The following is a 27,914-nucleotide window of genomic DNA, read 5'->3' as shown; positions in this document are numbered from 1 at the left end:
CCCGGATCTAGCGAGACCCTGCGCGGCCGCGGAGACACGCCGGGTAGATTCCCAGGCCGGGGGGTTTGAAGCAGCCGCCGCAGCCGCAGGAGGCGGAGCTGGATCCGGAGGGGCCTGGTCGCCGGCCGCCCCCCTCCGCCTCCTCCTCAGCCGCCGCCGCCGCCGCGCCACACGCAGAAGGCAAGGGATCCGCGATGGACGCCGCCACCGCCGGCAGCAAGGAGCGGGAGGCCGCGCATCTCCTGGCCGAGGCCGAGAAGAGGGTGAAGTCCTCGCACTCCTTCCTCAGGGGCCTCTTCGGGTGAGAGCGGGCCGGGGGATCGGGCAGAGGGGATCGCCTCTCGAGGCCTGGAAGGAAGGGATCCTCCCTCGCGGGGACCCGCCGCCGCCGCCGCTCGGTTTTAGGCCCCGCTGGGTGCGGGAGGTGGGTCGATCCGCGTCTGCGGGCGATGGATCTAGAGGATCTAGACAGGACGGGTCTAGAGGAGAGCCGAGGGGCAACGGATCTCCCTCCCCTTTGCGACCGTCGAGCAGATCCCGCTAGAAGATTGCGCGAAGTGGGCAGGGATGGATCCTGATCCGGCTTCGCCTCCGTCGCCAGGATGTATTTCTGCCATAGCTGTCAACTTTTCCCTTTTCTTGCGAGGAATCCTATTCGGAATAAGGGAATTTCCCTTAAAAAAAGGGAAACGTTGACAGCTATGATTTCTGCCCACCTGCCTGTCTCTACATAGACAGATGAGGAGGAGGAGTAATCATAATAATAATAATAATAATGAATAATACTTTTTTGTGGGCATCATCCTGGCACTCCAAAGGCCATGGAATGGCAGGGGCTGTGACATGGCAGTGTCTATAAGGCAAGGACAGATTGCAGAGGAGCATCGCACGCTGAGCTGGGAACAATTCCTGTTTAATTGGACTTAAGGTAGTTTCGGACTGCCTTAATGACTTAGCAGAGTTGTGGCGGCATCATCGCCATCCGTGTTTCAGTATGAATCCGCGCATGGGATGATGTCCTCTTCTCAGTTGGCAGGTGTGGGTACAGTAGGGAGGAAATAAACTGCAAAACCCCACAAAAACCACCCTGGGATCTGCGAGGGAAGGGTGGTATACAAATTTAATGAATCATCATCACCGGCTCAAATGGAATCATAGCATTGTAGAGTTGGAAGGGACCACAGGGTGTGTGTGTGTGTGTGTGTGTGTGTGTGTGATCTAATCTAGTGTTTCCCAACCTTTTTCCGACCGTGGCCCCCTTCTGAGCTTGTTTCCTTCCTGTGGCCCCCCCCATGGGCGTAGCCAAGGGGAGCAGCTGTTCCCCCAATAATTAAAAATCAATACATATTGAAATATACTCGGAGTCGAGTGTGAATTTCATGCTCTTTATTCAGCTGATAGTAGCAATAAATGAAACTTTCCCCAAAACGTCTAGCTATATATACATTATTTACAAAATGGGCCCTGTGTGATTGGCTAATTCCGGGCTGCTCCTGTAGGCCAATCAGGTTGCGGATTCACCTCCTCCAGAAGCCTGATTGGCTGCTCCTGCAGGGCCAATCAGGTTGCTGATTCACTTCCTCCAGGAGCCTGATTGGCTGCTCCTGCAGGCCAATCAGGTCGCTGATTCATTTCCACCTGGAGCTGGATTGGGTGGCACCTGCGGACCAATCAGACTGCTGCATTCTGGATCCTATTGTTCTAGGATTCAGCTCAGTACGTAACACATATCAATACAAATCTGAGGTTCTGCTCCCCCCTAACCAGATGACCCTGTGTGGATTTCACCCTGTGCATTGCAGAGTCAGGCCCAGGTTACCACTGGGCCCAGCTCTGGCAGCAGCAACAAGCATCTCGGGCTCACCCAGCCCTACCCATTGCTACCCCATTAGTGCCCTTACCTGACCTGGGGGTTCTGAAACAGAGGCCCCTACTGGTTAAGACAGGAGCTGATCGCCCTCTCCTGCTGGAAATAAACCTGGACTACTCCAAGAAAGGACGTGGGTGGCGCTGTGGGTTAAACCACAGAACCTAGGACTTGCCAATCAGAAGGTCGGCGGTTCGAATCCCCGCGACGGGGTGAGCTCCCGTTGCTCGGTCTCTGCTCCTGCCAACCTAGCAGTTCAAAAGCACGTCAAAGTGCAAGTAGATAAATAGGTACCACTCCGGCGGGAAGGTAAACAGCGTTTCTGTGCGCTGCTCTGGTTCGCCAGAAGCAACTTAGTCCTGCTGGCCACATGACCCGGAAGCTGTACGCCGGCTCCCTCGGCCAATAAAGCGAGATGAGCACCACAACCCCAGAGTCGGCTACGACTGGACCTAATGGTCAGGGGCTCCTTTACCTTACTCCAAGAAAGTGCACATGGTGAAAAGGAGCACTAGGCCATGGATAGGCAAACTAAGGCCCGGGGGCCGGATCCGGCCCAATCGCCTTCTCTCTTTTTAAATTTTTTTAAAATTAATTTTATTAAATAATACAAGAATGTCAAAGAAAGACAAATTTCAAACATATGCATATAAACACAATCATTCACACATTGTAGAACAATATTTAGAAAACAAGAAAAGAAAAAATAGAAAATAGAAAGATACTTTCCGTAAACAACAATCTGTGTTGTTCCTCTGTTTCCACTTTCCTCTGTGGCCCCCCAGCCTCATGCTGTGGGCCCTCCCCATTTACACATTTTTCACCTGTGCCCCCCTTAGAATATCCTGAACCCCCCATTGGGAAATACTGATCTAGTCCAATTGCCTGCAATGCAAGAGTCTGATGTTTGCTACTTCATCTGTTGCTTCTAAGGTTTTTACGAGGGCAAAGTTCTGAAAATCATTTAGCTGTTCTGTAACCTCTTCTTCTTACTGGGATATTTGGTGATGCACCTTGCAGCACCTGATTTCTACATTACATCAGGCAAACCTTGAAAAAGTTCTTCTCAGATTATTGGTTAATTAGCAATCATGCATCTGATTCCGCTAATCCGTTAATTCAAATGGATATCTCATTTTGTTCTTAAAGAGATTAGATCTTCAGTTTGTGCCAGGTTTGTTAAAGCAACTGGATTTACGAACGCCTGCTCTCTAGGAAAGGAGGTGAATTTTACAGAGAAAATATGTGCTCTGGTCTCGACAAATCAGTTTGGGTCCTTACAGTTGACCTTGAGTTTCTTTCTTTCTTTTTAAACAGCCATGGCTGTTTTTATGTTACATTTTGCTGTTACAAGCATTTATGATGACATTATTTCAAGGGAACACCGTGTTCATAAGACTACTTGATAGCAGTCCATCATAATAATTCTCTTCCAATATTTCTTCAGCAGATGAGCTGTCAAGTGTAACCGGATTTTTGCCAATAGATAACTACAGAACTGATTTAACTTTTTCCTTTCTGTTTATATTTAGGAAGATAACTGTTTTATTGTCTTTTTTTTAAAATAAGAGGTGTAAGAAAGGTAGTTTCTGCACAGAGTTACAGTATCGGAACATAAGAACATACAAAACTACCTTATAGCAAGGCAGACCAACAGTCTGTATTGTCAACACTCACACACAGCAGCTCTCTCAAGTTTCAGACTGGGGAATTTTACCAACCCTACCTAAAAATATAGGGATGCAGGTGGCGCTGTGGGTTAAACCACAGAGCCCGAGACTTGCTGATCAGAAGGTTGGTGGTTTGAATCCCCGCAACGGGGTGAGCTCCCGTTGCTCGGTCCCTGCTCCTGCCAACCTAGCAGTTCGAAAGCACGTCAAAGTGCAAGTAGATACCATATTTTTCGCCCTATAGGACACACCGGCCCATAGGACGCACCTAGATTGGGGGGGGGGGAAATAAAGGGAAAAAATTTATTTCCCCCGGAAGACCCAGGGAAGACCTCCCGCTGGGCGCGCAAGGCTTGCGGACATCTGCCCGAAGCACGGGGCGTGCTCCGCAGTGGTGCTCCGCGTGCTCCGGCGGGAAGGTAAACGGCGTTTCCGTGCGCTGCTCTGATTTGCCAGAAGCGGCTTAGTCATGCTGGCCACATGACCCGGAAGCTGTACGCCGGCTCCCTTGGCCGCTGTGGTTTAACAGCGCCACCCGCATCCCTTCTCCAGTATTAATTTGTTCTAGCCATAACTAATGGTTGAATGGACCACAGTTAGTAAATATATTATATTTCTATATTATAGAAAGCCTGATTTATTTAGGGCAAGTCCGGAATGCATGAAGAATATTCAATCTATTCGAGCTACATCTGCAACATTTATTTTCTACATTTGACTCATCTTATGTAGAGTCTGGTACCATTTAAACAGCCGTTTCTAATAATTTTTTGTGCACATTGTAGGATGCCTTTCCACACCCAAACTCACATTTCTTGTGCCATAATTTGCATAAGGTTTTTAGTCACTAATCTGTGTAAGTGCCTCATAATGCCTAGATCAGCTGTGATTTTATATACTTGGCTCAAGATTTTTACAGCTGGCTTGCTAGAAATCATTACCCTGAAATTTGTAGAGTTGCGCAGGGAGCTACGGAGAGTTACTAATGAATAAGTTACTAATTATATGTTGTACGTGAAAGTATTGACATAAGGGAATACAATGACTACCTGTTTCTTCAACAGTTTCCCTATAACTCTTCATTGGTACAATTTTGATATAGTTTTCTAATTGCAGTTAACCCATTACTGCATATTTCCCAAAATGCTTTCGTCTTCTAGCTCTTTATTATATTGGACTGCTGTGAAAGCTGGCAAACCAGGACTTAATCTACTACTGCAGAAACACCAAATTTTAAACCAGCTACTAAAGCACATGTTTGCTAGAAAATTACCCATGTCCTTACTGTTCCAATGCCATAGGTTGTTGTTTAGTCGTTTAGTCGGGTCTGACTCTTCGTCACCCCATGGACCAGAGCACGCCAGGCACTCCTGTCTTCCACTGCCTCCCGCAGTTTGGTCAAACTCATGCTGGTAGCATGAGTTATTTCATTATGTGAAATAATGGTATAATGGAACCATAACTCATCAAAATACATTTTTGGCATTAACTCGTACACACACAGAGAGAGAGAGAGAGACTGGTATGTCCACAGCAAAAGATACACCGCGAGAGTCAAGGTGGAATAGTAGTTAAAGTGACAGAATAGGCCCTGGGAGATGAGGCTTCAAGGGCTAAATGTGGTCAGGACCACGGACAGCTCTCTGTGGTGGCTCAATACAAGGTCAAAGCATCAGTGTCCTTAGAGCAGTGGTTCTCAACCTGTGGGTCTCCAGATGTTGTTGGACTACAACTCCCATCATCCCTGAGCTCTGCCCGTGCTAGCTAGGGGTGATGGGAGTTGTAGTCCAACAACATCTGGGGACCCACAGGTTGAGAACCGCTGCCTTAGAGGGTTGCTTCTGGACTGCTGCAGCTGTGTGGGTATCTCAAGTTCCATTTCCTCAGAGCAAAGTTGTCTACGCTGAAAGGGACCATATACTGTTTTGAAGTCTGAAGCTCTGGTAGGACTGAGAAGCCTCTTGTTGCCCATGGATGAGGTAGAGCAGCAGTGGAAAGGGACTCTTCCAAGCTGCAGGGACCCCTGACCATTAGGTCCAGTCGTGACCGACTCTGGGGTTGCGGCTCTCATCTTGCTTTATTGACCGAGGGAGCCGGCATACAGCTTCTGGGTCATGTGGCCAGCATGACTAAGCCTCTTCTGGCGAACCAGAGCAGCGCACGGAAACACCGTTTACCTTCCCGCCGGAGCGGTACCTATTTATCTACTTGCAATTTGACGTGCTTTCAAACTGCTAGGTTGGCAGGAGCAGGGACTGAGCAATGGGAGCTCACCCCGTCATGGGGATTCGAACCGCCGACCTTCTGATCGGCAAGTCCTAGGCTTTGTGGTTTAACCCACAGCGCCACCCGTGTCCCTAAGCTGCAGGTAGTTCTGGGATAAGTCCTCTGGGGCTCAGAGCTGCCTCCTTTGGGGGAGAGGATAGAGGTGTACCTGGATTCCAGAGCTATCCTTTGAAAGTTTTATTTGGCGGTGGGGTTAATTCATTTGGAGGCTGTTTCCTCGGATGATCCCTGAATCTGGTCTTCCCAATTCTTCATTGAAAGACCCCTCTTCATTGTACCCCTCCTCTGATAGTGGTGTCTGGATCACATTAGTAAAAATGCCCATATCTCTCTGTTGTCTTCAGGCTTTCATTGTGCAAGGTAGAGCATTCATTGTGCAGTCAACTACCAAGGACTCACAGTTGTGTAATGTAAACCATTTATGTCATGGAATCAGGTTGAGACGTCCCTTTCATACCTGGATGTTTCATAGCATTAGAAATATCTGCCTCCTTCCAATTCCTTTTCTCTTTCTGGTTTTTTTTCCCCATAGAGGAAATTCAAAGGTAGAAGAAGCATGTGAAATGTATACCAGAGCTGCAAATATGTTCAAGATAGCCAAAAACTGGAATGGTATGTATGGAAATGTTTTCTTCCTTTGCAGAAGGAGAAGGCCAATGGATAGTTGTAGAGCTCCCATATAACTTCATGATGCCCCATAGATATATGGGGTAATTTATTCCAGCTGTTTGATCAGAATTAACATTCCTTAATTTCACATGCAAGCCCTTACAGTGTATGATGCAGCCATTCCCCTTTGGTTGATAGCCTAAGTCATGGTTTGCTTGCATTGAATTTTTAAAACCACCCATCTCTGTGTATGCTAGATAATGACTCTGCTGTTTGTTGATGATTCATTCCCTTTTCCCAAGACGAAATGGAGGTGATTCAGAAGCCCTTACTTTCCCTTGCTTTCAGTTCAGCCCTTGATTGGTTCAGAACTCATTATTTCTGGATAGGTTAATTTGACAGAAACTTGTGGAGGGATTGGCTGCACACTAGTAAAATTCATTTAAGCTATCAATGTGTCTTGTTTTCCCTTATTGCCTTTTGCATGTCATCTATAAACAGATGCCTTCTCCGCATTGGTCCTCTAGCCGTCATTTTTACCCTAGAGTTGTATACTTAAAATATTGCATAATTTCTAATGTTTCCCTTTCTTCTACACCTTTCTCACGGTCTTTGTGAATGTGTAGTATATTTCTCCCTGGAACAATTGCATTGCTACATAGGATTTATTTGTGATAATTAAAACTCCTTTAAAAGAATGGCAGGGGTAGGGAACCTGTGGCTCTCTAGATCATGAGTAGGCAAATTAAAGCCCGGGGGCCGGATCCGGCCCAATCGCCTTCGACATCTGGCCTGCGGACGGTCCGGGAATCAGCATGTTTTTACATGAGTGGAATGTGTCCTTTTTAAAAAATGCATCTCTGGGTTATTTGTGGGGCCTGTCTGGTGTTTTTACATGAGTAGAATGTGTGCTTTTATTTAAAATGCATCTCTTCCCACCCCTGAAGAACATAAGAACATCTTGCGCTTTGTAATTAATTCAGAGACAGATCCAGAACAGAGAAAATTACAACAATCATTGCAAGCTGTCCTTCAGAAACATCTGCACTCTTCCAAGCTAGAGCAAATAATGGGCTATCTTTCAGTGTGAGCCTGAATTCTGTATTTCCAAAGGAAAATATTGTGGGCGGGGGTGTGTGGGAGAGATCATTGTCCTATTTGTCATTCAAATGGCTTCTTATAACATTGTCTAGAGATCATGTGATTTGGGGACTGTTTCTTTTCCAGCTGCAGGAAATGCATTTTGTCAGGCAGCCAAACTCCACATGCAACTACAGAGTAAACATGATTCAGCAACCTGTTTTGTAGACGCAGGCAATGCTTTCAAAAAGGCAGATCCCCAAGGTAAGACGCATATTGTGCATAGTACAACTGTCTAGGTTGGTATTTACCTATGTTGAACGAGGCATTTAGGTAGGACGATTACATATAAAGCTCTACCGTTTGTAGCTTGGAGATTTTCCTAAGCCAAGGCAGCCAAATGAAACTGTACTCTCCTGAAAATAATATATCATCATGAGCAGTCCTGAAAGGTCCCATGGGAAACTCGGAATAAATGTAGTGTTAGGTCCATTTCACACAATTGTTTTATGTGCAGTGGGGTCAGTAATAATTGTGGGATATGAATGGGTTTGTTGAATGACATATAGCTGACTTTTTTTTTTTTGCTTATACATTTTTATTAATTTTCCATTGATTATACATATATACAGTCTAGATTACATAAGTTGCATATAACATAGCTGTTACAAGAATCATATATATAGTACACAGTTATTTTAGGCTCCTCCGAGCCTCGGACTTCCCTTCACTTCATTGGTAAGTATCAGATAATTTCTAAAGTTACGTGTTTTATCTGACATATAGCTGACTTTTAAGGATACTGAAAAGTGTGTAAGGCTCCAGTCCTATACATATTTACCTGGGAGTAAGCCCCATTGAACTTAGTGTGGTTTGCTTCTGAGTAGACATGCATAGGGTTTACTGCACATATATTGTGCTAGGATGCATAATAAAACATTAATCCTTCCAAACTGTTTCCCCCCTTAAAGAATAGTGAAAAATAATACTATATCATGATACCTGTTTCTAAAAAATAAATCTTAATGTTTTCCCCAAACAAAATATGCCTAAACATTTGCTAATCAATGACAGTTTTTTTCTGACTGTTCATGCCATTTTAAAGGTTTTACTAACACCCAGGCTATGTGTATTCCAGCTAAGATTATCCATGCTCATGTGGATATTTACATGCATAGATCCTGGCTTATATTAAAGGTCCTATATGTGATGGGAAGAGAATGAATGAGTCTTAGGCTTGTTGCAATAGTACACACAGATTTGTGTGTGTGTGTGTGTCACGTATACAAGGGCCTGTATGAATTGACTATGCCTTAATTCAGTTTGAAGACGCAAATATTGCAGCCTACAAATGTTTTATTGTGTTTTTAATATTCTGTTGGGAGCCGCCCAGAGTGGGCGGGATATAAGTAATAAATTATTAGTAGTAGTATTACAAATTAGGACTGGGACGGCTGGGAGGACAGCAGTAGATGGCGCCAGAGTCAATTACAGGCTGAGCCAACTACCGTATTTTTTGCTCTATAAGACGCACCAGACCATAAGACGCACCTAGTTTTTGGAGGAGGAAAACAAGAAAAAAAATATTCCAAATCCCAGAAGCCAGAACAGCAAGAGGGATCCCTATGCAGCGATCCCTCTTGCTATTCTGGCTTCTGGGATAGCTGCGCAGCCTGTGTACGCTCCATAAGATGCACACACATTTCCCGTTACTTTTTAGGAGGGAAAAAGTGTGTCTTATAGAGCGAAAAATACGGTAATTCTAGTTTTGCCCCCTTCCTCCTCCCTGCTGCGTTCTACAAGGGAAAAAGTGAGACTAAGAAGGAGAAAAATGACAGCCCATGTTGCTTCATCAACTGGCTATAAGAAGGCAGGCAGGTGGGGGCTGACTGAGGGCAAACTGAAATTGGTGGGGCCATTTGCCTGTTTACCATAATGGCACAACCTCCATTGCACATGAGTGCCGGGGCGCATATATTGAACATGTGTCCATGTTCTTTTCATTGGAGGTGGCTGGTGTCTTTGTCAGCCAGTCCCCTCAGTGGAAGTATATGGAGAAGCTCTTGAAGAAGGGAGACTTCCAATAATTATGTCAGAGCACCTGTGCTCAAAAGGGATCTCTGGCAAGGGGCATCAGTATCTTACGTATATGTCTGAGGGTGAATGGGTTGAGTCGCTATTAGAATTTAAGAATTACTGAGGTTCTGAACGCTGAGTCTAATGAGCTGAGCAAGCTAGTTCCTTGTACTTGTGAAATAAACCATGTTTGAATGACTGAGCTGATTTTATTCATTATCTCCCCCTAAAATGCATACGGTACAGAGGCTATCAACTGCTTAAATGCCGCCATCGATATTTACACAGACATGGTAAGAAACCCTAGGTGCTAGGGTTGGGATTCCAGTTCGTGACCGTGCAGTTTGGTGTTAACTCTTTGGTTCAGCTGTCTTTGTGGTTGGCGTTGAAAAGAGAATAATTAGGTCAACTACTTCTTTTCCTAGGGCCGATTTACTATTGCGGCCAAGCATCACATTACCATTGCGGAGATTTATGAGTCTGAGCTCGTGGACATTGAAAAGGTATGCCCATTAAGTTATCTGAGTCCCTTGTGTACATGTTAAGACACTGTCAGAATAGTCTGAAAATATTTAGATTGCAACCCTGTGCATACTTCCTTGAGCACAGACATAGCCCAGCAAGCACACAGAATACACACACAGCAAGCCACACACACAGCAAGCTTACTCAAATGGTGGCAGTGGTAGTGGGAAGTATACAAGAATATATTTTCAGATGAAGAGGAATCCTTTTAGCAAAGGCAATAAAAGTACATTAGAAATACAGCCACTCCACCTATGACACTGGCTGTTTTATTTTCTATCCTTTCCTAGTTTGAAATTTGTTTTTGTTTTCTTCAGTGTTGCATAAGTTATGAAAAGCCACTGTTTTGCTTTCTTTAGGCTATTGCCCATTATGAACAGGCTGCAGATTACTACAAAGGGGAAGAATCCAACAGGCAAGTTTTCATAAAATAGCTACTCTTAGTGTTCAGTGTATACCGTATTTTTTGCCCTATAGGGTGCACCGGCCCATAGGACACACTTATTTTTGGGGGGGGGGGAATAAAGGGGAAAAAATTATTCCCCCCCCCAGCCCCAAAGAGCAAAGACCATTGGTCAAGAATGATTGGATTTGTAGTCCAACCGCATCTGGAGGGCCACAGGTTTCCCTTGATAAAGATCTATCATATGATGACTGAATACCAGTGTTCTTCCATCTGTATGCATGGGGTCAAATAATTTCCTAAGGAACTAAAGCTTCTTCATCAGTCGTACAATGCTCCATTTTGCATTTGTTTAGAAATCCTTACTTCTGTGCAATTCAGTTAATTCTACCTCTTGCTTCTAGTTCTGCTAACAAATGTCTGCTGAAGGTGGCTGGGTATGCTGCTCAGTTAGAGCAATATCAGAAGGCAGTTGAACTCTTTGAACAGGTAGGTTCACTGTAGGGATATCGCGGAGTGGGGCAGTGGGGTCCGGAGGTAGCACACTTCCCCACCTGCAGGCAGCCACAATTTGCCTGCACGCGTGACCTTGGGGTGCAGGGAAACCCCCCCCCCAGACAAGCCACAGCTGTCTGTACATCGTTCCACCTCTGCCTGACCTTCCGCCTCTGCCTGACCTTTTGCGATCTCAGCAGTCAGCGGTGTCCTGTCTGTAACCCTTTTCCATGAGACCTTTGTCTCCTTTCGTCATACACTGTGCAAGGGGAAAATGACGCTGTGGAACAGGTGCCAAAATAGCTTTGTACCACCCCACGATCTCGGGACGGAAGATGTGTAAAGGTCACAGCCCAAAGTGTATTTGCCTGGCTTGCATATTTGTCTCAATAAAAGGAGGCTCCACAGGAATGGTGGTAGCTCGCTTCAGCCCACCTGTGCGCAGCTCACATGATGATCAACACCTGTCTTGGGCCTTCACTTCAGTTCGCCACATTCAATGTCACAAAAGGGAGAGAATAAATCATAGGCATACAATCCAAAGGATTGTCCATTTATTCCTGCTCATTTCTTAACCAGTTACTGATCCCCAGGAGGACCTCTCCACTTATTCCATGATTATTAAGCTTACTCAGGAGTTGTCAGAAGCTTTATGAAAGTCTTATGTACAGAATGTCAACTGGATCGCCTCTCTTTATATGCTTATTGGCACTTTCAAAGAAATAGAAAGGGTTAGTGAGGCGGGACTTACTCTTGCAGAAGCCATGCTGCTAGTTCTGCTTCAGCGAGAACTGCTGTTTTACACGCTTGGGAATTCAGTTTTTAACCAGTTTTCCTGTAATATTGGCCTGTTAAGGCTAATGGGCCTTAAAATGAAACAAAATGTAAATGTTGATCCTCAAAAACCACATCAAATAACCACCCCACCCACAAAAGAGCGAATAGCAAATATAAATGACCCAAAGTTGGACCATTAGTGCTGCCCAAATGCCCAGAAGAGTACAAATGTCTTTGTATGGTTCCAGAAGGATGACAAAGTCTGTGCCACGCCACCTCAGTATTTATGAGTTCCCATGTACTTTCCCCAATGGGATCACTTCCAGGGGCTTTCATAGAATCGTAGAGTTGGAAGGGACCACGGGGATCATCTAGTCCAACTCCGTGCAATGCAGGAATCTTTTGCCCAACGTGGGGCTGAAACCCACAGCCCTGAGATTAAGAGTCTCATGCTCTGACAAGCTCAGTATCCAAACAACACTGGATCATCATTACTGATGCTATTGTGTTGCACAGTACTGTACTGAGAATATGACTCTTGGCGTATAAAATATAGTTCACTATTTGTGGTAGAGTGAAATGTGTTGTGAAATTGAAATAATTTTTTAAAACTAATGTATTATTATTATTAAGGGACGCGGGTGGCGCTGTGGGTTAAACCACAGAGCCTAGGACTTGCCGATCAGAAGGTCGGCGGTTCGAATCCCCGTGACGGGGTGAGCTCCCGTTGCTCGGTCCCTGCTCCTGCCAACCTAGCAGTTCAAAAGCATGTCAAAGTGCAAGTAGATAAATAGGTACCGCTCTGGCGGGAAGGTAAATGGCGTTTCCGTACGCTGCTCTGGTTCGCCAGAAGCGGCTTAGTCATGCTGGCCACATGACCCGGAAGCTGTATGCCAGCTCCCTCGGCCAGTAAAGCGAGATGAGCACCGCAACCCCAGAGTCGGCCACGACTGGACCTAATGGTCAGGGGTCCCTTTACCTTTACCTTTTCTTCTTCTTCTTCTTCTTCTTCTTCTTCTTCTTCTTCTTCTTCTTCTTCTTCTTATTATAAACAAAGTTAAGTCTGGAGTTCTGGGACAACAAAATACTGGCATTTCAAATACAATGAAAGGGAATCACAAGGGACTGGAAGATATAATAGCGTTTCGGATTTTACTGCTCCCAATTGGGCTAAATGTCTGTTTGCTCTCTTTAGGTTGGAACAAGCACTATGGATAATCCATTACTCAAGCACAGTGCAAAAGATTACTTCTTTAAAGCTGCCCTGTGTCACTTTATAGTTGACGAGTTGAATGCTAAGGTTAGTGCAACTCACTAAGTACCATCGTTGTATAGGCCAAGATGCACCCTCGTTTGTACAAAGAATGTACAGAATCAGTTGACTAATGTTAAACCATCAATACCATCTGCTCATACTGCTGTTCTTTCTGCAATGACAAGTGATCACTGTACAAGCCCTACTTGAATGTCCTTTTTTTATTATTATTAAGTACAAATTAGAAAACATATATATTCACAACAAAAGAAAATACAAAAGAAAAAGAAAATACATCTAACCAAGGGGAAAAAACTAGAGAATATTTTGTCTCTCTTCATATTTACAGTTATTTATACCTCTATAAAATGCTATTCACAATAAAGCAGTGAAATGAAAGATAAGATATCAGAAAAAAGAACAAAAAAATTAAAGAAGTAAAAGAAAAAGATCATAGGTGAAAAATTTTAAAAGTAGATAAGTACTCACAGTGCATAGCCATTTCCCATCTATATTTATATTCAATTGTATAATATTATCTTGCCCTTATCTACCTTAAATAATATATATATATATATATATATATATATATATATATATATATATATATATAAAGACTTCCACCATTTACCTCACACGTTTTTAATAATCCGTTCGTCAGAACCTCTGTTCTTCATATTTTCCCTTTGGATTTCCTTAATGTCTCACTTTGTGTTTTTTATATTACGCACAAGATTATTATAAACACAACCAGATTTAAAAAGAGAATGGTTGGGGAAACTTTGCGAGTACCTGGAATTAGCAAAACTGACAGATAGAATAAGGAGAAAATCCAAAACGATGGTTATGAAGCAATGGGAGTTCTTAAATGATTATTTACAAAACCAGGGCTCGACTACAAAAACCTGCCCTACTTGAATGTCCTTTTCTGTGCTTGCTTATGGTAATGTGCGACTATGAGGCAAGAAGAGTCATCACAATTGCCTTGTGTCTTCTTGCCTTAAACCTTTGATGGCAATCACATATGTCTAAAGCCAGTCCTGTCTGTTTCAAGTATGGAGGTGTAGTTTCAGGTTTGAAATTAAAACAGACGTAAGTTTGTAACACAGGACTGTCCTATTTATAAAAAGCAAATACAAGTGCCTCTCACCATACCCTTTCAGATTCTAAATGCATTTGTCCAAATGTGCTAAGTAATTTTAATTTTTTTCAACCCTTGCATTGTGATCCATCTCCAAGAAATAGTTTCTGGTAGGTTTAAGGGCTAAACTAGATGGGACACGGGTGGCGCTGTGGGTTAAACCACAGAGCCTAGGACTTGCTGATCAGAAGGTTGGCGGTTCGAATCCCCGCGACCGGGTGAGCTCCCGTTGCTCGGTCCCTGCTCCTGCCAACCTGGGAGTTCGAAAGCATGTCAAAGTGCAAGTAGATAAATAGGTACCACTCCAGCGGGAAGGTAAACGGCATTTCCGTGCGCTGCTCTGGTTCGCCAGAAGCGGCTTAGTCGTGCTGGCCACATGACCCGCAAGCTGTACACCGGCTCCCTCGGCCAATAAAGCGAGATGAGCGCTGCCACCCCAGAGTCAGCCACGACTGGACCTAATGCTCAGGGGTCCCTTTACCTTTACCTTAGATGATATGCAGGGAATCTGCCTGGCTTGATGAAATTGGAAGCTTATAATTTGCTGCTCTCTTTCAGCTTGCTCTGGAGAAGTATGAAGAAATGTTCCCGGCCTTCTCAGATTCAAGGGAGTGTAAACTATTGAAAGTACGTGAAACTGCATATGTTTGAACGGGTTAAAAATAGAAAAGCGTTGCTGGATTTCCTCTTGTAGCATTCTAATTGTCACTTGGAGATTGCCAGATTCCTGGCGTGTGGATAAAGGAGATACGAAGCCTGCAAACAGAGGGAAAGAATGGCAGTTGCCATATACGAATAATCTCTTTTGGTGGGATTTGAAGATGTGCTGTACTGGTTGTTGTTAATAAGTAATAATCTATATATATATAATTTTTATTAATTTCAACATACCAATTATAATACATAGCACAGAACTTCACATCTTATACAATCTTTTTGGACTTCCATCAGCACCTCTGATGATCCACCATTTTTATCATTTCTTCTGCATTTCTTAAATTCCTATTGCCTTTATCTTAACGCACAATCCACCTCTTTAACCATTTTTGAAATAATTTACCTCACAAAACTTCTTGCAAACCTACAAACGTAATCTGGTCATCACAATTACTTTTCAAATAGTCCGTAAATTTACACCAGTCTTGTGTGAATCTCTGGTCCCGCAGGTTTCGAATTCTTCCGGTTAGTTTATCCAATTCTGCATAGTCCATCCGTTTCATCCTCCATTCTTCTTTTGCCGGTAATTCTTCTTGCTTCCATTTTTGTGCCAATAATATTCTTGCTGCCGTCATTGCATATAAAAACTTACAATCCTTTCTATTTATATCATCTCCTACAATGCCAAGTAAAAATGCTTTTGGTTTCTTAATAAATGTATATGTATAATAAGTAATAATCAGGGTGGGAGGGGGTGCAAATGCCGTTGAACTACAACTCCCACCATTACTGACCATTGGCCATGCTGGCTGGGGCTGATGGGAATTGTAGTCCCAACAAAATCTGGCAGGCTCAAGATTCCCCACCCCAGCCTCAGAAAGAGGGAAAGGGGTCTGCGTTTCCCCTCCTCCTCACTTCTGTGCTTCCTTTGGCTCTGGAGAAGCTCCGGAGATCTTTCCTCCTCACTCCTTTTGAATAAACCTACCACATTTGCTAGCCTCAAAAATGGTTTTGCTAGCCTACTAGTGACTTCTTCCAGTGGCCTGCAACATTTCCTTTTATATATATATATAAATATTTATTAGGGTTTTCACAATGTTACAAAATGAAAAAAGAAAAAGAAGAAAAAATACAAAATAAAAATAGTTAAAAACAATTCAATCTTTCTATCATTTATCTTTCATTTGCTTGTTTCCTGGACCTCCTCATACCTCCCTTTTTTGTATTCCAGTTCAATTTGTTAGTTCAGCAGTTCCTTTCCCTCCTTAATTTATCCTGATCTTTAATCTTAATATATTATAACATTAAATTTTTACCTGTTAAAAATCCATTTTTTCATATTCTTTTATACCATTACAGCTAGAAACCACTTAACTTCAATCCAATATCATTCTAGCATTCATTGATTTTGCAGTATTTCTGTAAATAGTCTTTAAATTTCTTCCAATCTTCTTCCACTGACTCTTCTCCCTGGTCTCGGATTCTGCCAGTCATTTCCGCCAATTCCATGTAGTCCATCACCTTCATCTGCCATTCTTCCAGGGTGGGTAGGTCTTGTGTCTTCCAATACTTTGCAATCCATTTCCATGCCTGCTTGTTTCCTATGGCTTCAAGGGCTTAAATACTAGGCCTTGTAAACAGATCTCCAAGCTACATTCATTTCCTCTTCCACTCTGATACTCACAAGTAGGCCTTTGTTTATCAGTGTGGCGTTCGTACGGAGCCCCAGGTTGTCTCACGGACTATTGACCCGTACACCACTAATCCGCTGCCACCAACCAGGTCCTCCCTGGTAAAATCACTTCAGTCTCAGTCAGGTTCTCAAGTAAATAAAGAAGAGTGTATTTTACTTTTACGGCATTCCAAACGTTGTTACTCTTGACTTTCTTAATCTTATTTTCCTCTATCTCTTCTACCTCCCCTCACTCAAGAACCCACTGCCCTAACTGTCTCTCTATTACCAACTGCCTACCAACTGCTTCCCCAACTGCCTTTCCCACCCAGTCAACCCACTAAAACCAACCAACTACCCAACAAAAACTTCCAACAACAACTCACTCAAACCTTGGGCTAAGCCCTTTTATACACAGGTAGGCTCCGCCTCTGGCTTTCCTATTGGTCTATAGTTTTAACCCTGTCTCTCTCTCTCTCTCTCTCCCCCCCCCCATTCAAACATTTTCTAAATGAACGGGCAAACGCCACAATCAGTATGCCCTTCCTCTCTCACAAGCTTATTATAGGCTCTGCTCCTGATCGAGGTACCACTTCAGCCCACTTTTTTTATAGTCTTGCGTTCACCCAACCCCTTCTTCCCTTCATCCCTTGACTCTCCCCCCAACTTCATCTTTCTGAGCCACAGCTCAGTGGAAGAGAATATGTTTTGCATGCAGAAGGTTTTCGGGTTCAGTCCCTGGAATTTCCAGGTAGGCTGGGAAAGACTCGTGTCTGAAACCTTGGAGGAGGCACTCTGAGCAGGACTAGAGATGTGAAGGACTAGAAAGAAGAAATGATAATTTTGGGAATTATAGGGACTACCCAAACTGCATAGAAATTTATTCATCTATGCGACTACGGCGGCAAGAATGTTATTTGCCCCCAAATGGAAAGAAGTCCCAATGAAAGAAGAATGGATACAAAAACATGGAATACGCAGAAATGGCAAAACTTACTGGAAAAATAAGATATCAAGCTAACAAACTTTTTATAAAAGAATGGAAATGGTTTATTGAATATTTACATATAAACTGTAAACAGATAAGTTGGCAGGATTATTGTAATAACCTGCAGCTTGATAAGAGTGTACATTAAAGGGAAATGAATAAATGATTGTTAAGTTAATTTGGAATATGCAGAAAAGAAAAATATAAATTTAAAGAACTGCAGAAAGAGGGGGGAAGGGAGTCGAGCATCAAAATGTTAAAATTAATGTAAAATTATTGAAATGTATAAAATTGAAAATCATAAGTAAAAATTAAAAAAAAGAAAAACTGGGAGGGACACAATTCTCCCTTCCCCCCATATTTCCATCTTTCCCCTATTTGTTTCTGGAAAATTGAGGAGGGGGGGAAATACTTGGATTTTTTTACTTTCAAATTTTCTGGGTTTTCCCCAAGGCCTTTACATTTCTAGTTGGTACTGAGCTATATCACCCAAGGTTCTGATGCAGAACAAGACAGCTTTCTTCCCCTGGCATAGATAGACCTAGTTCCTAGGGATGGGGACCACAGCGCCATGTAAATATTTTCTGACACTTCAACTCCCCACATGTCTCTGCCTGACTATGAGGTCATAATCACTGTGATGATGGTTGCTTATGCAGGCACCCCATCCAGCCCTTCAAATCCAGCAATAGTCCTGGGATAAACAGCTTTGTATATACAGTGGTACCTCAGGTTACATATGCTTCAGGTTACATACGCTTCAGGTTACAGACTCCGCTAACCCAGAAATAGTGCTTCAGGTTAAGAACTTTGCTTCAGGATGAGAACAGAAATTGTGCTCTGGTGGCGCAGTGGCAGCAGGAGGCCCCATTAGCTTCAGGTTAAGAACCTGAAGTGGTGCTTCAGGTTAAAAACAGTTTCAGGTTAAGTACGGACCTCCGGAACGAATTAAGTACAGTGGTGCCCCGCAAGACGAATGCCTCGCAGGACGGAAAACCCGCTAGACGAAAGGGTTTTCCGTTTTGGAGGTGCTTCGCAAAACGAATTTCCTATGGGCTTGCTTCGCAAGACGAAAATGTCTTGCGAGTTCCTGCGGGGTTTCCCCCCCCTTTTTCCCAAGCTGCTAAGCCGCTTATCAGCTGATCCGCTAAGCCACTAAGCCGCTTAACAGCTGATCGCTAAGCTGCTTATCAGCTGATCCGCTAAGCCGCTTATCAGCTGATCCGCTAAGCCACTTAACAGCTGATCCGTTAAGCCACTAAGCCGCTTATCAGCTGATCCGCTAAGCCGCTTAACAGCTGATCCGTTAAGCCACTAAGCCGCTTATCAGCTGATCCGCTAAGCCGTTTAACAGCTGATCCGTTAAGCCACTAAGCCGCTTATCAGCTGATCCGCTAAGCCGCTTAACAGCTGATCCGTTAAGCCACTAAGCTGCTTATCAGCTGATCCGCTAAGCCCGCTAAGCCGCTAATAGCACTAATCCGCTAAACCGCTAATGGGCTTGCTTCGCAAGACGAAAAAACCGCAAGACGAAGAGACTCGCGGAACGGATTATTTTCGTCTTGCGAGGCACCACTGTACTTAACCCGAGGTACCACTGTAACAGGTTATTGCTAAATTGAAGGGATACATTACCTGGTAGTTTTTAAAACGCCTTCAAGTTGCGAAAGGCCTCTTTCAGTTTTACAGAGCGCAAACAGGATTACTTAACAAGTCCGTCTTCCTTGAGAGATACAGTAACATTGTCACTTCTTGTGTTTAATCTGTTCATGTCATCCTGCTAGAAATTACTGGAAGCTCACGAGGAACAAAACTGTGAAGCTTACACTGAAGCGGTAAGTAGACTTCTGTTTTACTTGGACACGGGGCAGGTTTCATAGGGCCAACTTAAAAAAAAAGTAAAATAGCCAGCACTGTTGTAACCACAGCGCATTCGAAGCAACAGAGACACAGAGTTGGTTCCAGATTAACAGTACAATCTTAGGCGGTCACTTCCGTTACCTACACACCATACATTTAAAGCACACGGCTTTTCACCAGAGTACCCTGGGAACTGTAGCTTGTTAAGGGTGCTGGAAATTATAGCTCTCTGAGGTGTAAACTACAGCTCTGGGGGGAGCAGTGCTCTTTTAAATGTATTGTGTGGGTGTTCAGTGGAGTGCATTTTCAGGCACCGTATTTTTCTCTCTATAAGACGCACCAGACCATAAGATGCACCAAGTTTTTGGAAGAGGAAAACAAGGGGAAAAAAATTCTGAATCCCAGAAGGCAGGACAGCAAGGGGGATCACTGTGCAGCGATCCCACTTGCTGTCCTGGTTTATGGGATAGCCGCATAGCCTCTCCCAGGCAGGGGGAGCCTTCATCCCCCTGCCCAGGAGAGGCTGCATGCGGCTAAGGCTCCCCCAAGAACTGCACTCCCTTTAAAGAGCACGCGGAGCATGTGTGCGGCTCTTGGGAGCTTTTCCCCAAGGAGGGAGAAGGGTTGTCCTCGGGGAAAAGCCCCCAAGAGCTGCACACACGCTCCACGCGGCTCTTTAAAGGGAGCGCTGAGCAGAGTCTCCCGCCTGCGTTCGCTCCATAAGACACACACACATTTCCCTTTACTTTTTAGGAGGGGAAAAGTGCGTCTTATAGAGCGAAAAATACGGTAATTGTATAGCAGACATGTCCAACGCGTTGATTGCGATCGACTGGTCAGTCGCTGGATTGATTTCTGTCGATCACAGGCCAGGAGAGAAAAGCCTTCTTCTGCCCACCCCCACAAGCCCATCTCCTCTCCAAGCATGCTCCTTGCCAGCCAGAATGGCGATGGTTCCAAAGTTGGGCGTGAAAGACGCAGGCACACAACAAAGGCAGAAGGAGAAGCGAGTGGGCGCAAGTTGAGAGCAGGGAGGCACAGACGTACACAGACGGAGACGCTAGGCGCGCTGGCTCCTCGGAGAGAGAAAGGCCTGATTTGGGTTTACTCAAAAGGAAGGGGTTGGTTGGATCCAGGAGAAAGGGCTTCTACAGATTTTGCCCAGTTCTTAAGGTGGTGCTTGAAGGCTGTCAACTCTGCAGTTGAGTTTACCCAATTTCTCTTTCAAACTACAGTGGTGCCTCGCAAGACGAAAATAATCCGTTCCGCGAGTCTCTTCGTCTAGCGGTTTTTTCGTCTTGCGAAGCAACCCTATTAGCGGATTAGCGCTATTAGCGGTTTAGCGGCTATTAAAGGCTTAGCGGCTAAAAGGCTATTAGCGGCTTAGAAAAAGGGGGGGGGAGCGAAAAAAATCGCAAGACTCGCAAGTCGTTTTCGTCTTGCGAAGCAAGCCCATAGGGAAATTCGTCTTGCGAAGCGCATCGAAAAACAGAAAACCCTTTCGTCTAGCGGGTTTTTCGTCTTGCGAGACATTTGTCTTGCGGGGCACCACTGTACGGGGGAAACCGCTGTGGTTGACATGTGCCCCTGACTCATTTGAAAAACAGCAAGAGTCCTGGGGTACTTTAAAGACTTAACACATCTATTATGGCACAAGCTTTTGTGAACCACAGTCTGTGCATCATGTTCTGATTATGGAGGTCCCTGTCCTTAATGTTATTTTCTTTAAGTATTATAGAAACACACAATTACAAGTATACAAAACAGGTATTTTTAAAAAATATATTGATTTATAACGAACTTTTCAGGTTTTATGGAAGCGACTATCATTTGTTATTATTTTTATCATAAGCTCAGCCAAATGTAAGAGTTTAAGTTGAAGAATGACAATGGGAGAGTGTGGTACAGTAGATCACTGTCAGCTTTTGATACTGGATAGTAGATCACAGCCTACTTGAAGTTGGCCATGCCTGTTGTATAGAATTAGTTCAATGAATCAGTGGGACTTGAGCTGAGTCATGACTGACTTGTAATCTGTTCCAATCTATGTCAGCATTGCCCTAGAGCCAGTGCGCCGACTGGACTCATGTACCTCAACCCCGACTGGGCTAGGCGAGCTGGGTAGCACCGCCAGAGACCTCCTTTCTCACAGGAACAGGTCACAGTGCTGTGGACTCACAGCTTAGAGCTGAGAGCACCAGATTCACTGTCTCAATAATACAGTCGTTGCGCAGCAGAGTTTTGCAGAGTCTTGCAGAGTATAAACCACTCGGAGAGCAGCTCTGTAGAATATTTTCCTTTTATTCTATAACTACAACTATGATACAAAGCTATATACAGAGCTGAATATTCTAAGCATAAATCAATGCTACACTGAGAGTCTGCAGCTGCTCTTAGCAGCAATCTTATCTCTAGGATCTCTAACACTCTCACTCTCTCCGATACACTGACTGACTGACTCTCTCTCTCACACACTGATATGTTGCTGGGCAGAATAAGTAGATGGGCAGGACACGCCTCCTCCTCTCTGGAGAGTCAGCAGAGACCATCAGGAGATCATCAGGAGATTCTTGGGTATGGGAGGGGTGAAATCTCCTCAATCTATGTGTCTTTTAAAACATGGAAGCCCATTCACTTGCCTGCATGGAATTCTTCATTGCAGGTGCATACAGACAAGTGCTTAAATACAAGGCTGCAAGGAAGCCTGCCACATTTTTGCTCTCTGTCTTAAAGGGAGGCTTGACGCACTGTGCTTCCTCTTTCCCAATTTTTAGACTCTCCAAAGCTATACTTGCACATGGGCCGAGGAAGGCCACTTACACTGTGCAGTTGTTTTATAGTTGAAAAGAGTTAGTTTCTCATATCTATTTATGATTTGTTAGTGAGCAAAAGACCAAAATAACGTTGATTTGTATCCAATGAAGTCATCTCAGTGGCCCAAGGAAGCACACTCGCCTCAAATCTAGTCCCCCAAATCTGATTGGGGGGGGCATGAGGGGAAAGGAAGTCCTGTTGCACAGATGGAAGTTCTTGTGCCCCGCCCCCACTGCCTCACAGGATGGATTCACAGAACCCTTCTATTTTTCTTTTGGGTCATATTCTGAAAACACCGTATTTTCGCTCCATAAGACACATCAGACAATAAGACGCACCCGCTTATAAGACGATCCCGCTAGCTGTCTTGGCTTCGCTGCGGGCAGCCTCCCCTGGGCTGGGGAGGCTGTGCGTGGCCAAGCAAGAGCTTGTCCGGGCTGGAGGGGGAAGCCCCAGCTGCTCTGCCGGCACCCGGGGTTTTCCCCGCCAGCCCCAAAGAGCGGCTCAGGAGTGTGCATCTGCTCGCAGCCTGCCCGCTGCTCCCGGGGATGGAGGGGGAAGCCCCGGCTGCTCTGCCAGCACCCTGGGTCCCCCCCGCCAGCCCCAAAGAGCAGCTCAGGAGCATGCCGCACTCCGGCAGTTTAGCTCCATGGACCACACACTCACTCCGTAAGATGCACAGACATTTCCCCTTAGTTTTTAAGAGGAAAAAAGCGTCTTATGGAGCGAAAAATACGGTAATTGAAAACAATATGTGCACTTTGTCTTTGTAAAGTGGTACCTTGGAAATCGAATGGAATCCGTTCCGGAATCCGTTCGACTTCCAAAACGTTTGGGAAGCAAGGTGAGGCTTCCAATTGGCTGCAGGAAGCTCCTGCAGCCAATCGGAAGCTGCGGCGGACGTTCAGGTTCCAAAGAACATTCGGAAACTGGTACACTCACTTCTGGGTTTGCAGCGTTTGGGAGCCAAAATGTTTGACCTGCAAGGCGTTCGGGATCCAAGGTACAACTGTACTCGCTTTTCTAACCGGTTATGTTACCCTCTTCCAATTAGGTTAAGGAGTTTGATTCAATATCTCGCTTGGATCAGTGGCTGACGACCATGTTGCTTCGCATTAAGAAATCCATTCAGGAAGACACTGACGGGGACCTCAAGTGAATTGTCAGTACAATTTGTGGCACGTGACATGTCTGCTGAAGTATACTGTGTTGTGGCCAAGGACCATTATGGGATACTTGGATCTATGCTTCTAGCTTAACTGACTGGTGTCTTGTTTAGTACCCTGTTGTGGCTCGTTCGGTGTAACTATGGACATGAACTATATATATTTTCAAGCCCTCGTGTTTTTGTTTTCCTTCTAAATGCGGCCTGATCTATGCATATTTACTTGCAAGTAAGACCCTCTGAGATCAGCATTTCCCGCATCACTGTCCATAGGATTGCTGCCTTACAGTGCAAGGCATCTTTACTTAGAAGGAAGCCCCCTGTGTTCAATTGGACTTTCTCTCTCGACTTATTCATTGTGTCTTATAAATCCAGTCTGTTGACATGAAATGCTAGCCAACCTGAAATTTAGGCACACTTACTGTGAGTCTCCCTCCAAGAGTATGGTTATTTTTGGACAAATGAGTTCATCAACTAAAATTTATTTGGGCCCTTCAGAGATTTCTCTTGCATTAATAGACACATATTATATCAAATTGTGTTGTTTTAAGTGTGATTTCCATTCCTGCTTAGGAAATGTGGCCGAGTCACAAACGCTGAGATGACAAAATCTGTGATCCCTGCCTATTGCAATCCTATTCCTGTTGAGTCAAGTCCCATCGGCTTCAGTGGGGTTTACTGCTTTGTAAGTATATGCAGGGATCCAAAGTGTATCTATATTAAGCCTCCTCTGGCTCAAAAACAAGCAAGAGTATGAACCATCTGGAATGCAAATTTGACCTTAGCCGAAGTGATTACACGACTTACAGGGGGAACGTCTGTCTATCTGGACGACATGAATGAATCGGAAGGGTTTCTTCTAAATGTTAGTTACATAATTTGCGACTACTGACGGTGGTGCAATTCTCGACGCGTTTGCCCTGCTCTTTCCTTGCTTCTTCCTGCTTGGCCAATTATGATCAGCAGCGCTGATGCAATCCACGTGCATCAGTAGTCTGAAAAGATCTGAACATAAGCAGTGATGTGATACGGTTCTGGCTTTCACACAAACCTACGTGTGTTGGAGTTGCCCTGCGGAAGTTTCAGTCAGGGTGGTTGTGAATATGTGGGGTCCAGAAACGTAAACACTATGAGTCACTTCAAAAGGGGGGGGGAAGGGGGGGTGAATACTACCATTTTTTAAAGTGACTAACAAGCAAATTCCCCCCCCCCCCATTTCTGTGGCGACATTTTCTTTTCCAAACTGGGAGCTTCTACACCAGGCATAGGCAAACTCGACCCTCCAGATGTTTTGGGACTACAACTCCCATCATCCCTAGCTAACAGGACCAGTGGTCAGGGATGATGGGAGTTGTAGTCCCAAAACATCTGGAGGGCCGAGTTTGCCTATGCCTGTTTTACACCTTTGATCCATGAGAGTGTATATATTGTTTATGACACACCGGTAGTCATAAACCAGCTGTATTTTAGACTGCTCTTTCAGGAGTGTGTGCATGTGCGTGTGTGTGAAATTGTGAGTTCCGGTGCGTTTTCAGTCGTGCTGGTGGAAAGCCTGTGGTTTTTTTCTATATGCCGTGTGCATATGTGTGTCTCTGGGCGTGTGCTTTGTAGCATGTAGAACTACCAAAATAAAAAAATCAAGGTTGAAAAATGCTGTCAGCCTTTCCATAGCAGAAGAGCCAGTGTGCTTTTCCAGAGTTGCTCTATAGGTGCAGCTGAATAAAGGGAATGGCATGATTGAATGGGCTTACGGTTGCAGGTAGGGGTGGGGTTTCCCACTGTATAAATTCTCTGCAAGCAAAGTGTGCTAGCCAACAGCCTGGGTTAGAATCTTCCTGCCTGCTGGGCTAGGGTTAAAAATAAATAAAATAAATGGCACCCCCCATCGCCTGCAGTGCAGAGGGAAGCAGTCTACTCTTCTTGTCTCATTCTGCCCAAATCTGAACCCAGCTTGCTGTATATTTTGCAAAGTGTGTGTGTGTATATAGCCTTAGTAATTTGCTACTGGCCTACTTTAGCAGTTCAGCTATCAGTTGACCTGTTCAAAAGAGTTCATTGCCACTGACTTTCCCATTAACTGCTACCCTCCTGCTGGGTTGGTTCCAGGCTAGGTTCGTAGAACTTCCTTCCCATTGAAGGACTCGATTGAATAAAGACTTGACTTTTTACCTTGATTTCAGGGAGACTTTAGCGCAACCAGCCTGGTTTGGATCCAACCCGCTGTGTCTTTCTGCTGGGAAACGGCAGCAAGCTTTTGCCAGATGGCCTTTTGTGGAATGCAGGCGTGGATCAGTGGTTGCAGGGGGTCAGTGCCCAGTAGCTGATGGCGAGAGGAGAGAGAGGCTCCTATCTAGGTGGGAAATGAACAAGTGTTTTTTGCAAAGGCTATGCATGGTTGTGCAAATACTATATCCATGGTCTGGCTATGGTAGGAGTGGAGGACCTGTGGCCCTGCAAGTGCTGTTGAACTCCAGCTATCCGTCATCTCTGATCATTGGCTGTGTACCAACATCTGGAAGAATCACATTTCCCATTCCTAGTCTTGAGGTATGTGATGTAGCAACCTGTTGAAGCTCAACTAGGGTTGCCATATAAATCCGGACACAAAAGTTTTTGAGGTTTTTTTTTGGCAAAGTTGTTGAGATTTGGGCTGGCGGGGGGTGGAGGCAGAGTTGCTGAGCTTTCCCCCAGCAAAATCTCCAAAAACATTTTTACCTTTTTTTTGGGGGGGGGGAGGGGAACGCCCCAAAAACAATACTTGGGATATGGAACGCGGAGACACCATTTTCAACAGACGAATATCAGCTATGTCCAGGAAATTCCAGGTGTATGGCAGCCCTGAGTTAAGGTTTGGAGTGAGTCAGTGCCCAGGTGGGGTTCCCTCCTCACAGAAAGACCAGCTGTAAATGTAATAAAATATATATGTAGATTTCTATTTTTCTTTCTCAGACAGACCTAGCTGTTCTTTAAATTGTGGCACACCCCTTTTTAGTCATGTCTCCGAAAACCACACTTTTCAGTTGCTACAGGCTTCTGTGTGCAGGCACGGAACCATTATTTGTCTGTGTTGTGTTACTTGTTCAAATGTGCTTCTTCCGGTCCTTGTAAGAGGTTACGGTATTACCGCAAGACACACAAACCCCACACTAGTCTTCTTGTCTTCTGTGGGGCTTACTTTAAGTAAATGGCTCTCGTTCTGTGTGGGTAATATGCACACAAAAGCACGTTCCTCTGACTATTCAGAGCAGATCAAAATGCTGCCACACGAGGAACCTTCTTGTCCCTGTCCCCATCCACACCCTAAGGCTTCCCACGTTGCCTGAGGACTTAGTCAACAATCACATGGTCGGTGTAGTCAATTTTGTAGTGTCAGTCACTGGTTGGGGGCCAGTGGAGAGGACTGCAGCTCCAACCCCTTCTCCCCAACCTGTGATTGATGCTAAGCCCATCAATTGTCTGCCTGATGGTGTGCAGAGAATTGACTCCTGGCACCGGCCCAGCTTTTCAGGCTCGTGGTTTTCAGCTATAGCTTCCTCTGTCTAGCTCAAGAAATGTTTCAAACGAAATTCCCCTCTGTTGCTTTAATCCTCACAGACTGCCCGTGATGGTAAAGAGCTATTTCTGATTTACCTGTATGTAAACATAGACCAACGGCCATCGTATGTTCATACGTACTATTGTGGTATAGGAATCTATGAAACTATAGTGAATGTGTAACCGAAGATTCATTCATCGCTGATGTTGTACAGGCACTGTAGGGTTGCTTTATTTTGTAACAAGATGCAGAGAAATGGCAAAGCTTTGTCTTGTCTTTGCACTCGACTCAACAGCTGGAAAATACTACCATAATGGCTGCAGCCACCAGGGGTCTGGGTTTGGTCCTTAACTGACAGGGGCTGTGGCTGGATATGAGGCTTTCGGCTTTTTGCGTTGCTATTTTATCATGAGAATTGTCATTAAAGAGTGTGTTGCCCACTGTAACAACAAAATGTGTGTGTTTTTATTCACCCCCAACACCTGCCCAGTGAGTTTTCACCAAGGGCTACAAAACAAAAAAGATTTATGTCCTTTATATCAGGGTTGGTAAACCTGTACCCGCCTCCATTTACATTATAGAAGTTAGCTTTGGCCATCTGAAGTGTGATGTTTGTGACAGACTTATAGTAAAAAGTAAGGTAAAGGACCCCTGGACGGATAAGTGCAGTCAAAGGTGACTATGGGGTTGCGGCGCTCATCTTGCTTTCAGTATGAGGGAGCCAGCGTTTGTCCACAGCTTCCGGGTCACAAGGCCAGCATGATTAAACTGGTGCAATGGGACACCGTGACAGAAGCCAGAGAGCATGGAAACACCGTTTACCTTCCCGCCGCAGTGGTACCGATTTATCTACTTGCACTGGTGTGCTTTCAGACTGCTAGGTTGGCAGGAGCTGGGACAGAGCAACGGGAGCTCACCCCATCATGATGCTTGAATAGGTAAGACCTTGTAGAACTGGTACAGATGTTTAGGATTATTCTTCAACCGTTACAAACTTTTCCAGTTGGTGACACACTTTTTGGACATGCATCATTTCGCG

General features: G+C 44.7%; 1 protein-coding gene across 2 annotated transcripts; it reads left to right on the top strand.

Annotated features, from left to right (window-relative positions):
• Positions 1-14: 14 nt before the first annotated feature.
• LOC308473576 (beta-soluble NSF attachment protein) lies at positions 15-27,329 on the top strand. Of its 2 annotated transcripts, XM_080999323.1 has the most exons (12): positions 15-301; positions 6,356-6,435; positions 7,660-7,776; positions 9,835-9,881; positions 10,014-10,091; positions 10,473-10,528; positions 10,921-11,005; positions 12,984-13,088; positions 14,743-14,811; positions 19,286-19,336; positions 23,230-23,337; positions 23,914-27,329. In XM_080999323.1, the coding sequence occupies exons 1-11, from the start codon at positions 195-197 to the stop codon at positions 23,332-23,334; spliced, it is 900 nt and encodes a 299-aa protein (XP_080855449.1). In that variant the 5' UTR covers positions 15-194; the 3' UTR covers positions 23,335-23,337; positions 23,914-27,329. The 2 variants fall into 2 exon arrangements, with proteins under 2 accessions (XP_080855449.1, XP_080855448.1); XM_080999322.1 differs by having other exon boundaries at positions 20-301; positions 23,230-27,329.
• Positions 27,330-27,914: the final 585 nt, after the last annotated feature.

This window comes from Podarcis pityusensis (genome assembly GCF_964106645.2).
Source record: "Podarcis pityusensis genome assembly, chromosome: 3".
Taxonomy (NCBI): domain Eukaryota; kingdom Metazoa; phylum Chordata; class Lepidosauria; order Squamata; family Lacertidae; genus Podarcis; species Podarcis pityusensis.
Note: the sequence above shows the minus strand (reverse complement) of the source record. Positions and strands in the feature narration are given on the sequence as shown.

Bases quoted from the DNA above. Each gene is read 5' to 3' on its own strand.
- LOC308473576 (XM_080999323.1), top strand. From the start codon at position 195: ATGGACGCCGCCACCGCCGGCAGCAAGGAGCGGGAGGCCGCGCATCTC. The intron at 10,529-10,920 runs GCAAGTTTTCAT...TCTTGCTTCTAG, and splicing joins AAAGGGGAAGAATCCAACAG to TTCTGCTAACAAATGTCTGC. The intron at 11,006-12,983 runs GTAGGTTCACTG...TGCTCTCTTTAG, and splicing joins CAGTTGAACTCTTTGAACAG to GTTGGAACAAGCACTATGGA.